Source organism: Pyrgilauda ruficollis, unplaced genomic scaffold (genome assembly GCF_017590135.1).
Source record: "Pyrgilauda ruficollis isolate IOZ18807 unplaced genomic scaffold, ASM1759013v1 scaffold10, whole genome shotgun sequence".
In the NCBI taxonomy this organism is placed as follows: domain Eukaryota; kingdom Metazoa; phylum Chordata; class Aves; order Passeriformes; family Passeridae; genus Pyrgilauda; species Pyrgilauda ruficollis.
The window spans coordinates 8,621,671-8,635,144 of record NW_024508101.1 but is presented as its reverse complement, the minus strand read 5'-3'; the positions used below and the strand labels follow the sequence as shown (position 1 = coordinate 8,635,144).

Below are 13,474 nucleotides of genomic sequence, written 5' to 3'. Positions count from 1 at the left end.
TGGTCACTGCACACTTCCATGGACACCCGTACTGGGAACACCCAGCCTTTGCTTTCTGCACAGAGCATTTGCCTTCCACCTGGGGAGTTGATGGAGCAGCCCAATATATTTTCTGCCTAAAAAGTCACTTTGAAATGGCTGAAATGCTGTTTAAAGCTGTTTGTGAAGTATAGCTGCACCTGTGCTGCTCTGGTAAGGGCACACAGAGGTTGGTATTTCTGATAGTACAGGTGTGCTGCTCAGACACGGCCTCAGCCACGCTTGACTGGCACACTGGTGCAAAGCCAGTGACCCTTGGGAAAGCCATTATGGTCACTTGGGCTGTTCTCAGTAATACACAGATTGTCCCTTTTAGTTACCAGGGTTCTAGGAGGCTCTCCAGAGCTGCAGCTGCCCTCTTGTCCCCTTGTGCCTGGCAAACCTGCTTCCACAGAGAAGCAGGAGTCCCCCTAGCTGTTCCTACACAGACCTCCCTGTTTGAAATACTCACTGTGTTTCTAGAGTTAACCAAGAGTTAGCTGGTGGTTAGTGTGCACCCACAGTCTGGGGGGAAAATAACACCATTCTCTCTGCATCCACTTGTGTGAGTACTTTGGTAAATACTGCACTTTTCCCACAGTGATTCCCTCCTGGTCTGGGAAAACCTTTTCTGTGCCTTCTACTGGAGCAAGTGTTAATAACTGCAAGTAGCCCCAATGGTGTGGCTGGGAATGTCCACCCTGTACAGAGATTTCAGTGGGGGTGTTGGCCTTGGCAGGATCCTGTTGGGTTTTGGCAGAAGCTATGCTGCTTTCTCGTCCCCTGTCACTGTTGATGTTCTTCTCAGGTTTTCCTTGACTTTTATGAATTCTGGTGCATGATCTTCCTGCTTCTCCTGCTCCTTCTCCAGCTGTAAGAAAGAATTCTTTGTGCACATGAGAGGACAAAAGGGCATCAGCTACATTAAAATACAAGGCTTCACTATTGCTGGGTCCAGTTATTATTGCCCAAAGCAGTTTATTATTGCCCCCCAATGCAGTTTAGGGTGCTTTAAACTTGAAAAAAACCCAAGGACTCTGTGTGGAACCCAGAAGAGACCCACGGCAAGTGGTGTGTAATGGGTGAAGTGGTATAAATGTGGTGGATCTCAGTGTGAGGATGAGAGTGCTGCAGCTGTGTGGGGCAGCAGTGGAAGATGTACTTTGGTTCCCTTTTTATGGAGGGGTAGTAGTTCTATACCTTGGGTTGAGCCTCAGCCCAGCCATCTCCCCTGTGCCTGGTGTCAGGTGGTTAGGTTAAGCCAAGGATGGCTGAAAGCTCAGTTCTACCTGATCCAGCCTCTGGTGCCTCTTTAATAGCTCTTTTTCAAAAGGAGACTGCAATTTCTTTGCCTCTTCCTCTTCCTTCTTCTGTTTGATGAGCAGGTCTCGCCGTCGGTGCTCGAGCACTCGCTGCAGCTCTGGCTTGCTGTCCACGCCCAAACCTCTGTGGATTAAAAGCAGATAAATGAGGGCCAGAGCATCTACACCTGGGGTGTAACCACTGCCAGCCTGGCAACCCCAAAACTTGTCTTGGTCCTAAATGGAAGCATGGGAGACCTGTGTTCCATGAGATCTGTGGGAGATCCATGAACCAGCCCTGACCCACAAATCCATCCACAAGGTTTGAGGGTGTTTGATGGTGCCTTGGGCTGCCTGCTTGGGGTGGGCACATGTTGCTCTCCGTGTATGGCACGTTTAGTGCTGGAAGTTCTACTGATCCCATTGCACCGGGGTACCACAGCTTTCTGCGTCGGGTGTGGAAAAGGGACCTTCCGTAGGCTCCTGCTGTTCCTGCTTTAGCGTGTCAGGTGTAGATTCAGCGGCGTTGAGAACATGTGCAATAATGACGATATTTTTCCCACCAGCAGGGGTAGTCATTGGGCTGCAGTAATTGTCCTGGCAGCTCCTTCCTCCCGCGCATCCCATCTGAAGCTTGGAAGCTTTGCTTCGGAGCTGAGGGCCGGCGATCCCCCTGCTGACATGGATACTTGTGGATCAAGAGGCCAAAATGAACTGTCCTTTTCTCCTGGAAGCCGGAGGATTTGCTGATGGCACAGGTGCCTGAGTCCCCTTTGGCTACCTGATGCATCCCTGTTCTGTGAGGGGTGCGATCACAGGAAAGGAGACACAGCAGAGCCATGCAGGCAGGGCATAAATGTGTGACAAAGAGATAGAAGGTGTTCCCTGAACAGATTTCAGAAACCTCACACTCTGGATATTGCCATACCTTTAGTATTTATGGGTGTTTGGTTTTCCTGTGGGTGCAGGTCTGTGTTGAGAGAGGAGGGGAGCTCCCCAGGCCTGTGCTAAGGGCTTGCCCAGGGTGCGCTGGGCTGGGGAATGCTGTTAATGTAAAGCTCCTCCTCAGCACCAGGAGGCTTCTGTTGACCAAAAGCTCGTTGGTTTTGGCCAAGGTTGTTTGAAAGTAGAGGCATCAAACCCTATGGGCTGTGGATTTCTTGGCAGGGCAGCAGGTGCTGAGGTGGTACCTCACATCACGAGAAGCTGAACTGGCAGGCAGGAGAGAGGAATCACCCTCTCCAGGTGCAGCAAACCTCTGCACTGTCACAGCATGGCTGGGGCTCAGTGCTTGCATCCTCCCAGTACCACTTTTAATGATACTTCCTATTGTAATTTATTTTGTTTTGCTTAATGACAGGACAAAGTTCACAGCAACATCAGTGAAGGCAGCCTTAGCCTTGGCCCCAGAGCTTTCATTGTGGTTTTTGAAGCAGGAACAACTTGGATGCTGCAAAATTGCTTTTCCCAAGGCTTGAGAGCAGGAAGACCTGCTTTGTCTTGCTGGAGACACAGCTTGCAATGTTGCCTGTAGATTTGTTACTATTCTTTGATTTAATCAGCCTGTGTTAGTGCCCAGAGGTGTTGAGTAAGATAAGGATTTTGTTACACAAGCTGCTGATTTCAGTTGCTTCTCCCTGCTGCTTGAGGGGGAAAAACCAACCAAAGCAGAAATAGGAGCAAGTCGTAATTCCTCCTCTCTCCCCTTCTCCCCTCTCTCCCTCAATGGTAATGTTTAACAGGAAGCAAAACTGGTAGATCTGAGAGTGACAAGAAACCAGCGACAATGGATTACTTTTTGCAGTAGGGTTTGTTTCACATATTTGCTGAAAAATACTAGGGAGGTCAGAGCCAAAACAGCTTTAAACTGATGCTTGAGAGGGGCCACACGAGTAGGTGGTGCAGGATGCCTGTGCTGGAGCTGCCTCCTGCCAGTACCTGCTGGCACACGTGGCTGTGACATGGTGGCAGGCAGAACTGGAACACAAAGAGGTGATGTACTTTGTGTTTGCCAGTGTGATCTGGTGCTGCAGGATCTGCACCTCCTTCACTGCCATTCCTCTCTGCTCTTTCCATTGTAGGGGTTCCTTGTTCCTTTGTTCTATCATGGTTAGACTGGAATAATGTTGTGTGAGATCAAAGACAGTGCTGGTAGGTGACCCTTTAAACTGGGCAGTACCACTAGGGAGGAGATGGTCACTCTCACGCCAAAGACTTTAAAAAATATCTGGCTAGTATAGTGACATCTGCCTTGATGCCAGAGAAATGTCCCCGTAATTCTTCCGATTCTGGGAAAATCAAATCAAACCCAAGCCCAGCCAGTGCCAGTATTGATTAATGCACCCTGCTGGCAGGCTTGATTGTTCACTGAATTAATATACGTGTCTGGTTCTTGTGATGACTGCAGTCCTTTAGAACAGAGGCTGTGCTCCTTTTAATTAGGCAGCCAAAGAGCTATTGTGTCAGGGTATTTCAGGGTGTTCAGAAAATGTCAATAAAAAGCCAGCAGATTTTTTGCTGTGCTTAAAAGCCTCTGAGCAGAATATGATTTTATTGCACTGATGTTCAGACAGTTGCCACAATGGAATGATGTAGTTGTAGGTTCTTGATCATTGGTATGGTTTCCCTGATGTTGTATCTGTACCCTCAAAGAGTTAAATTGGGGTGATGGGGTAGGAAGTCAGGAATAGGAATTCTAGCCTTTCTTTACCCATTTGATATTTAGGGAGTTGGTGAGTAGCCTTGTGCAGATGATCTCACCCCACTGCTAGCTCAGCTTTCACTGGCTGCATCCAGCCTGCACCTCTTCCTGCCTTTGGAATGACCTTCAAGTGCACAGAAATGCTGTGCATTGCTGGGGACTTGGCAGATCAGTGATGGAGACAGAAAAACCAGAAAACCTCCAAGGGACACCAAAAAGGAGCTGTAGGGATGCCTTGCATCTTCCAGTGCTTGTGACTCTAAAAAGTGCTAGCCAATGATTCAGGATGGCAGAGCGGGGGCTTTTTGCTCTGCTTTATTTTTGTAGAAGAAATGGTCACATCAGAGAAAAGAGGAAAGGATACAGCCAAAGAGGACAGGATACTGGGTTTGCAAGTGAGGGGATTGATCCTGTTGTTCCAGCTTGCAGTCTGTCACTGGCACCTGTGCCTCAGCTCCTGAGCTCTGACAGCTCAGCACCTCTTGGGCTGCTCCAGTGGCAGGCTGCAACCTCCCCTTACCTTTTGTGGTTCATCAGCAGTTCCCTGTGCAGCTCTTGATGGCTCTTCGAGGCTTTTACAGGATTTAGGAGCTTTTTAGGTTTGATGAGGTCTGGGTTTCCATCTATGTAGTCTGGGTGAGTCAGGATATTCCCACCATCTGGTCGCTCCCGCTGTATTTCCGTGTACATCGACGCTGGAAGAAAAAATGAGGTGTTTGCATGAGAAGTCTGACCCTGCTCGGTGTGAGAACCCCAGGAAAGACAGAGGAGAGGAGCTGGTGCTTGTCCTAGCTGCTGGACACCACGTCAGTGTCAAGAGTGCACGTGCCTTCATGTGCTAGTGTGGGATTTTTAGAGGTTTTAAAAAATACTCCCTTCGAGTTGTTGATGAGACACATATTAATTAGATCACTTAAATTACTTGCCAGCCACTAACTTCAGTGGCTGCAGAATTTAGTGCCAAGGATTAATTAAATCAAGATAGATCTAAAACTGGAAGATAGATTTTAGATAGATCTAAAACTGGAAGCAGCCATGGCTGTAGACTGTGTTGAGCTGCTGCTTTGGGTGTTCTGGATGAAGCTGTTCGTCCCATAGCACAAAGGGATGCTGTGGGATTTAAGGGGCTTCTAAAGCACTGGCCTGAGGAAGTCCTGCTATATCTGAAACCTCTTGTCAAGGAAAGATTTTACTGATATCCTGCTGACCTATTCATCAGGATTGAGTCCAGGGCCAAGAAAAGCATCCTTCGCCCATGCAGTCTGTGATCATGCTGCAATAATTTGTATGTTCTGGATGTAAGAACAAGAGCCCACTGTTTTGGAAGGAATGGCAGCTTGGATTTCAGGCAAATCACAGGGCATGCTCACTGCTGGTGTTTTCCAATTCCTTTACATTTTCTCTTTACAAAAAACTCCTATAAAAAGTGAGTGCAAAGCACAAGTTATAAGACAAACTGCATGTGGTGGGCTGTGTCTTTAAATGAGGAGCACAGTAGGTCTGCCTCCAATTACTCAGTGTATGGTCTAATCAGGTGCTCAGAAAGAGCAATTTATTCCTGACTATTCACTTGAACAATTTGGAAGTTTACCAGTAAGAACCAAAAAAGTCCCAGGAAAAGGGTGTAGGCAGCTTCATGTCTTTAAGTGTCTCATTATTACAGTATTTTTTGAGGCCTACTGTGAAGTTATATGGGTTGATGGAGCTGGAAGAAAAACAGTTGTTCAGTAATGTTGCCTCTTTCTCTTATTTCAGTTTAATGTATAAAAGGAATAAAACCTTTTTAAAAGAGAAATCAATAAAAAAAGCTGAGAGAAAGCAGGCTAGGTCATTCTTTCACAGTCAGTAAGCACTTAAACATGTGAAGTGGATTGCAATCAAACAAAATTGTGTAAGGAATAATACTGCTGAAGAAAAGATTCAATATCAAACAACTTCTCATTGAATGTTAATGTGGCCAGTGCCCTACTGCTTTGGGAACAAAGGAAAACAAATCAGAGCCCATTACAGGAATGTAATTGGGGTGAATAGTTTGGTACATATTTAGAGGGTGCTTGGAAGCTGCAACCAGTGATTTTTTTGTATCACATTATTTTCCTCTAGGATCACACATCACTGCTGGCAGAAGGGAAGGTGGTGTGGTTTGATGTTTGGTAGCAAGTGCCAGGCTGACTCAAACCCTTGCAGGGCTGGACTCCCCAGGCTGAAACTGGGAGCTCAGCCTTGCCTTCCAGGGAGATGCAGGGACTGAAGAACAGACAAGGGTTAAGGCAGTGCAATTTCATGACTAATTTTTGTTAGATGAAAGCCAGGTTTGCAACAATGAGAAAACATATCAGATTTTCACTGGAGTAAAATAGCTTCATTTTTTTCTTGTATTTCTCTCTCTCTTATTTTTTTTTCTTTCTCCACAGAAGAGGCAGAGAAGAGACAAGGAAGGAAGGAAGGAAGGAAGGTACAAAAACAAATGTTTGTTTTGGCATGAATAAAGTGGTTAAAGTCCTATTTCAAATGGAAAAGCTCTGTCTTCATTTTTCAAAGAAAAAGGTCTCTTCATGGAGTAACTTCAATAAAATGTCAGGTGTTTTTAATGGAAACACAGTTTTTGAAAGCTGTGCTAATAGACTAGGCTCAATATCACCGTGTCATCCCACTGCCCTTTCCTGCTGTTCCTGTGTAGTCCAGGGCTGCCTCCAGTGACACAGATGCCCACAGTTGCTTGTGTGTTGGTACCAAATCCTGGTGCATGTCAGGAGAAGGGCTGGGACATGTCCATCTTGCATTTGTCTATCTTAAATCCACCTGATGTGCTCTGCTACGGGATAATGCCGTGAGTAGTGAGCCTGGAAGGATTATGCAGCCAACCAAGCCTGAAGGACCAACCTGAGTGTGTAAATGGCTGAAACTCAAGTGACTTTGGTATTTTTCTCTGGACCAATTAGCTCTTGGGTTCTGTTGCTAAGCTCTTGGGGCACCGGTGCAGCATTTCTCTTTATTAAATACTCTTTTCCCCTGCCTCCATGATGTATGGTTTTCCTTTTGCAGCTCAGGACTGGGAGTCCCTTCTTCCCTACCCCAAGACCCAGATCCTGGGAGATTTGCTTGGGCAGATTTGCCTTCCCCACATCCACAGGTCCATGTGGCATTTTGAGGGAGGACCATGGTGAGCCTGGAGGTTTTGTACGGGCTAATGTAATTACTTCCAGACTGCAGCAATCTAACATTGCATGACAGAGTCTTACAAAGAAACAGCAATTTATCAACCTATTCCTGAAGGCAGATAGGGAACTTCTCCCTTAAACTAGTACAAATTAAGAAAAAAAAACTGGGAAAAAAGGAGTGGGAGGAACTGAAATGGAGTGGAAGCTGTTCTGGGCTGGTTCTGTTAAACCAGCATGTGAAAGTCCTCATGAGGAGTGCAATTTGTCTCAATAAACTGCGGGGGCCAGGACACAGCAGGTACCTCTGTGCTTGGTTTTCATGGTACTAGATGTGCCTAGAGGTGTGCAGAAACCCACCTCGAGGGTTTGGCTTCCTGTGGGTGTCTGCACTGCTGCCCCAGGGACAAAGTCAAAGCCCTGACTGGGACTGGAAGGAGCCTTGAACCTCTCTACAAGAATAGCACTTTAAACCTTCAGAACCCTCAGCCTGGAACAATTCAAGGAATGTCTTCATTTACACTGAGCAGAAAAAGTGAGAATATAAAAATACTGGTGTGTCTGGAGCACAGCTTGGGGTTATGCTGAGGGTAAGGATGGGGCATCCTTTCTCCTGCAGGTTGGCAAATAGGACCCAGTGCAAAATGTTTGTCAGGGAGTAGATCTATCATCTCTGAGGTAATGCATGTCCATGTAACAGAGACAGAGTGCTATCAGGCTGCTTTTTGTCATCATTTATGGCGCTGGAGGTGTAAATCAAGCCAGGTCTCTGCAGTGGATTTACAGCAGGATGTCTGTTTTTGCATGATTCAGCCACAGATCAATGAACAAGGCTCTGCCCTGGCACCTCCCTGGCCACCATCATAAATCAGCAAAAGGTGTTGGACATTTTTATTTTGTTCTTTGCAAGATACAAACAAAAAAATACATGTGGATGTTAATACCCCCTGCTGTACTGAGGAATACAATGTGATCTTTTAAATAGGTCTGCTTTGGAGCGTGGCTTATAAAAAGTAACTCTGTTTGCTTCAACAACTCAGGCTTTTGCTTGCTTTTAGGTATTTTTCCTTTCCTCATTTCTAGAAGCTCAAAGCTTTCTAGGGAATGTGTGTTTCCAGCTGCTTTTCTGTTAGTAAAAAGCAAGACTGCCAGGATAGGATGCCAGGGCCCCTGGCAGGTACTTGGACATCACACATGGAGTTATCTCCTCTCTCAACCATACTGTGAAATGAGCCTCCAGTCTCTGTTAGTTTTCTAGGAGACCACATAGGGAATTTTCAGCATCTTTGAGGTGGCCCAGAGACCAGACACCCTCCTGCCCCAGGGTGTGGGACTGACTGGAGAAGAAAAGTGACATTTTAATATCTTGTTCTGTTCTGACCTAAAGCAAAGCCCAAATTCCTGTTCGGACCACCTGGAAATACTTATAAATCCCCCATTTCCTGGGAGAGTTGCAATAAAATCATCACTTTGCAATCCTGGGACAAGTTGTTTCCACTTGTGATTATGCTCAGACTCAATCTTTTTGGGAAACAGGATATCAGGCTGCTTTGGTGCAGCACTAAATACTTTTGAAAGCATGAATGCTGCAAATTTATATTAAATATGCTCTACTAGGAGTGTAAAACAGGGTGTGCTGCTCGAGGTGCTGAGTGGCTTTTGTGCAGCCCTCCAGAGCAAGGAGAGATGTTTTAGCCTGCTCCTGGAGAAGAGGAGGAAGAGGAGGAGGGAGAGGACTGGCCCATGCCCAAGCACAGGCATTGGACATGAGGGTTTGTCTCAGCTGGAGCTGGGCTATGCTTCCTTTGGCTGCTGCTGCTTTTTGGTTTTCCCTCACAAGGAGGAGATGCCCTTCACAGAACATTTATTTAGGATTAAGCAATTTGTCTCCTGGTGGTGGATTGCCGTGTGAGCCCCTCCGTGTCAGGACTGTGCACTGCTGCTGGCAGCCTGTGCTGTCTTCCTGTGGGATGGAAATAATCCCCAGGAATGTTAAAGGGATTAACAGTCCTGGAAAGGGCAGGTAACCTGAGGGATGCAGCTCTGCTTAGGCTGCCTACATGGCTACAGCTGTTCTTTACAAGGGAAAAACTAAACAGGTTGGAAATGGAGTTAATCCATAGCTGTTGGATTTAGAAAGCTGTAGAGTGGAGGTCTGGGGTCCTGCCCAACCTGCACCTGTACAGGACAGCAGCTGCTTTTTGCACAGGTTTCTATGTGAAATGCCTGACTTGTGTTGTGCCAAGGTCTCCTGACATCCTGCCCCCTGTGACATCTTGTTTTTTCCCTGCACATCCCCCAGCCCTTTCCCATGCCACCTGCATCCTTAAACTGCAAAGCTGTCAGTGCTGCCTTCTGCAGCACAGGTCAGTGTTCAACTTTAGCTGAAATCTAGAAAGCAAATGTAGTTCACAGTGTTTTATTTCTGCTGTCTGTGTCATTTGAGAACTGAACTAGAGCATCTCAGAAGAGTTTTGTCAATAGGGCCAGATGATGAACAAACTGCTTTTGTTAAAAATATTGTATTGGCATCCATTTCTGGGCAGATAATGGGCCTTTGTGTAATGCCACTCATGTAAAAACAGTCAGAAGGTATTACTTTGGGAATGGGATCTGTACTCAGAGGATATTACTGTTTGTGAGACCCTGTTACTTGGTAGAAGGGATAAGGCTGGGCAAAAATCTCAGGATGTCCAGGGTCAGAGCCCTGGATCTGGATTTGTAAAAGCACTGATCCAAGAGACCACTTCCTGAGCAGAAATGATCACTTACAACTCTGGTTACAGGGAAGAACCCCTGGTTTTTTGGATGCCCAGGATTTATTAATGAATGAGTCTTTTTTAAAGAACCAAGAGATTAATGAAGGGTTGCTGACAGCAGCTGGTCATACACGTCCTGCAAGTCAGGCAGCTGCAAAACCAACACACCAGTGTGGGCCAGCAGAGCGAGTTTAAAGCTATTTACACAAGTAACCTGAGCCTAGGGGGTAATGCAGGTTTGTGACACTTTTAACTGCAATTATGGGGGGAAACAATCCCTTTTCTGGGCCTCAGACCCCAACAACATCCAGTGCATGAGGAACCCTCCTTTCCTCACAATGAGAGTACTGTCTCTCACCCTCCTGGGAATGCTGAGAGGAGCAGAGCCTGTCCTCACTCCCTACAAGAGTTTGCATGTGCAGGTGGAGGTGTGTGGCATCTTTAAACCAGCCTCTGTTACTTTTAAGCTCTTGCATGCTTCTCTGTTAACCAGAACTTAAAGTTTTTTTTTCTTTTTCATTTTAAAGTATGAACTTTCTGTCAATGCATTTCCAGTGTCTGAAGTACAGCTAGAGTTTGGCTCTACAGCTTTTCTTGTGAGAGAGTAATGGCAGAAAAGGTCATGCTATATGTTAAGTCCTACAAAGGATAAAGCTGAAAGTTTGTCACTGGTTTTGGATTCTTCAATTGATGGCACTTGCTAATTTGCATGATTTTTCTAGTATTAATTAACTGTATTTTAGAAATATGGAATAGCTGGGGCTGGCAAAATGGGAAAGAATTCCATGTCAGTCTCTGAAAGCCCCAAAGCTTTGTCTGATGACAGCAGCTTTCAGGTGTCTGATGACAGCAGCTTTTCAGAGGATCTTCTGCCAGGAGGACAGGAGGTTTGAACTCCAAGTTGGCACTTGCTTTAGGAAGCCCCTTTTGCATGGTGGGTTCAGGGCAGGGGGAGGGACCTGGATGTGGGGGCTGCTTGATGGGGAGGCTTGCAGTGCCTGGACACCCTGTGGTGGGTGAGTCCCCACAGCTGAGCCCACAAAATGTGCCTTATCACCCCAGTAATCCGTGTGCTGCTGTTACAACAACCTGGAACAAAATACCTGTAATTCACATTAGCCTAATGACTGCTGTGGCTTACTGCCCTGGAGATGGATGATGGTGACGTTAATAATGATAATAATAATGGTAATAATAATAATGTAATAATAATGTGAGCCCAAAGATTGGCAGATGTTAAACATTACCCTCCCTGGGTGAGATGGCACCAGCTCTCACCCTCACTGTGATTTTCCCCTCCTCTGGCTCCAGCTGTGCCAGCAGCTCGGGAGCACCTCATACCGACAGAGCTGGCACGCTCCCCTGGGCTTGTCACCAGGCGACCGTACCTCTGATAAATGATATGTGTGCTCTGGGAAGGAGTCAAAGAGCCTTTGTCTGCTTTTAATCTATAGTTTTAAATAATTAAGCAAGGCTAATTCTGGTATTTATAATGCAATAGGGTGAGTGTAACTCGATGTGGCTGCTGTGGGAAGCAGTTCCCAGCTATCGAGTGGCTGCCTCAGGGCAGCAGGCACTCACACTCCAGGTCCCCTTGCCTTCACTCAGCCCTGACGGTCAGAAATAAACCCCACGGGGTCACAAGGTCAGAGAAGCAGAGAAAACCCTAATGGAAATGTAAAACAGGGCTGGGGGACACATCTCTGCAGCTCCCAGCACTGCTGCCACGTGTCACCACTGTTCCTACCTCCGTGTCTCTACTGAGCACACGCTGGAGATGGAGCTGCTCACCTGTAAGCCAGTGCTCCCCTCCAGTACAGCCAGTGCTCTCCCACTGGTGTAGCCAGTGTCCCCAGTTCGTCCCCAGTCCTGCTTGCCCTTGCTGAGCCCTGTGCCAGCACGGCAGCCCCAGGGCTGGGTGTCCCATTTGCACCAGCACTGCACCTGCCTAAGGGAGCACAGAGCAGTGCTGGGCTCAGCCCCGGCTGCTCACGCGTTGTCACCGGCCATCACCCTGAAGGTAAAGGACTGGATGTCACCATGGGCATCCGCTGAGCATTCATGCACATGGATTTAGAAGAGAGAAATGCCACCAGGACTGAGGCTTGCTGAGCTGTCTGGCATGTAGAAGTTACCAGTTGGAAATGCTTGCATCATCAGGCAGCAGCAAGTGCCTCCCTGCTGGCAGACAGGACTGGGTGTGCTGGTTAATAATTTCATTTAATTACCTCGGACTGTGATAAGCAAAGATAGCAAGGCTGGGATCCTAGTCTGTTAGCAATCACCAAGACGTCCCATGCCTTTTACAAGCAGCATGTGGAGCACTGGTTTAGTTTTGTTTGACAGTGGCAGATGCTTAGCAGTCCCTCTTGACAATCATAAACTTAGTTTTAATATCTCACCAAATATTTGCTCTGCACATTTGCCTGCCAATGACAGAGATGCACATCAACAGTAATGAATGCTTAAAGTTAGTTCAAAGGTATTTTGTTAAATACAGAAAATATCCTCCCATGTTGATTGGCAGGGATTGCGTTAGTCCCCTATCCAGCCCAGTGCCTCTCCAAGAAGGCTTGCATCGCAGGATGGGTGTTCTAAGGGAACTTCTTGTGAGATATGGAAGGGCAGAAGCAGAAGTTATTCTCAACCAGCTACAGAAGAATTAAAGTAGCATGATAGCCCAAAATAAATTAAACCCAGGTCCCAAGTCACCTGTGTACACAGTGCAGCGCAATCCCAGGGGATGAAGCAGCCCGCCCCGCAGCAGGGAGCACCGGGGAAGCGGGGATCCCGGGGCACCGGGGATCCCGGGGAAGCGGGGATCCCGGGGCAGCGGGGATCCCGGGGCAGCTGGGCCCTGCGCTTACCTGATTTCCGCAGCGAGGCCCTGGGGAGCCCGGGGGGCAGGCGCTGCCCTGTGCCCCACGACATGGGGCTGCCGCTGCTGCCCGCCCCGCCGCCCGTGTGACTTTTGGCCGCTCGGAGGAAGCCGCCCGGCTCCTGCCCGCTCTGTGCGGTGGCACAGGGACGGAAGGTCACGTGCAGGTGGCGGCCGGTCCCTCCCTGCCGCTCCTGCCACCCCGCCGGGCCCTCACGGAGCGCCGCAGCTCGGCCGGCAGCAGCCGCTGGCCTTGCTCGCTCTTCGGTGCCGCTCCCTCCGCCGCCCTGAAAACTTCTTGCCTTGGCTCTTTGCTGCCTGATGGTGTTTTCCCAGGACAGATGAAGGCGCTGATGGCTTTTCCGCCCCACAGCAAACAGCTCTGTGCGTGCCCGGGCACCCGAGCTGCCTGCTCGGCACAGCCGCTGCTGCTGCAGGAGAGGTCGTGTCCCTGCTCCACGGAGGACGATTTCTCCTCAACGTGCCTTAACCACGCTCCTGGAGAAATCAGATCGCCCCAGAGGAAGCCGCACGCCCACTCTCTTTAGCAACCACTGCAACAGCCAAGCCGGCACCAGGGCAACCGCTCGAGCTATCGTGATTATTCCCTGGCATGTTGCAACACCCTGCCATCCATCCCCCGAGTGCCGCACGGCCCA

The 13,474-nt window shown here is 48.1% G+C and overlaps 1 protein-coding gene across 1 annotated transcript; it reads right to left on the bottom strand.

Moving 5' to 3' along the window:
* Window positions 1-753: 753 nt before the first annotated feature.
* On the bottom strand, window positions 754-13,236 carry FAM107A (family with sequence similarity 107 member A). Its single transcript, XM_041462354.1, has 4 exons — window positions 12,805-13,236; window positions 4,541-4,715; window positions 1,308-1,464; window positions 754-889 (listed from the first exon to the last, which is right to left on the bottom strand). The coding sequence occupies exons 1-4, from the start codon at window positions 12,866-12,868 to the stop codon at window positions 782-784; spliced, it is 504 nt and encodes a 167-aa protein (XP_041318288.1). The 5' UTR covers window positions 12,869-13,236; the 3' UTR covers window positions 754-781.
* Between the last annotated feature and the right edge of the window lie 238 nt (window positions 13,237-13,474).

Excerpts from the sequence above, each read along its gene's own strand:
- FAM107A (XM_041462354.1), bottom strand. The coding sequence starts at position 12,868 with ATGTCGTGGGGCACAGGGCAGCGCCTGCCCCCCGGGCTCCCCAGGGCC. Across the intron at positions 4,716-12,804 it reads GGCCTCGCTGCGGAAATCAG|CGTCGATGTACACGGAAATA; the intron begins GTAAGCGCAGGG and ends TTTTTCTTCCAG. Across the intron at positions 1,465-4,540 it reads CTGCTGATGAACCACAAAAG|AGGTTTGGGCGTGGACAGCA; the intron begins GTAAGGGGAGGT and ends TTTAATCCACAG.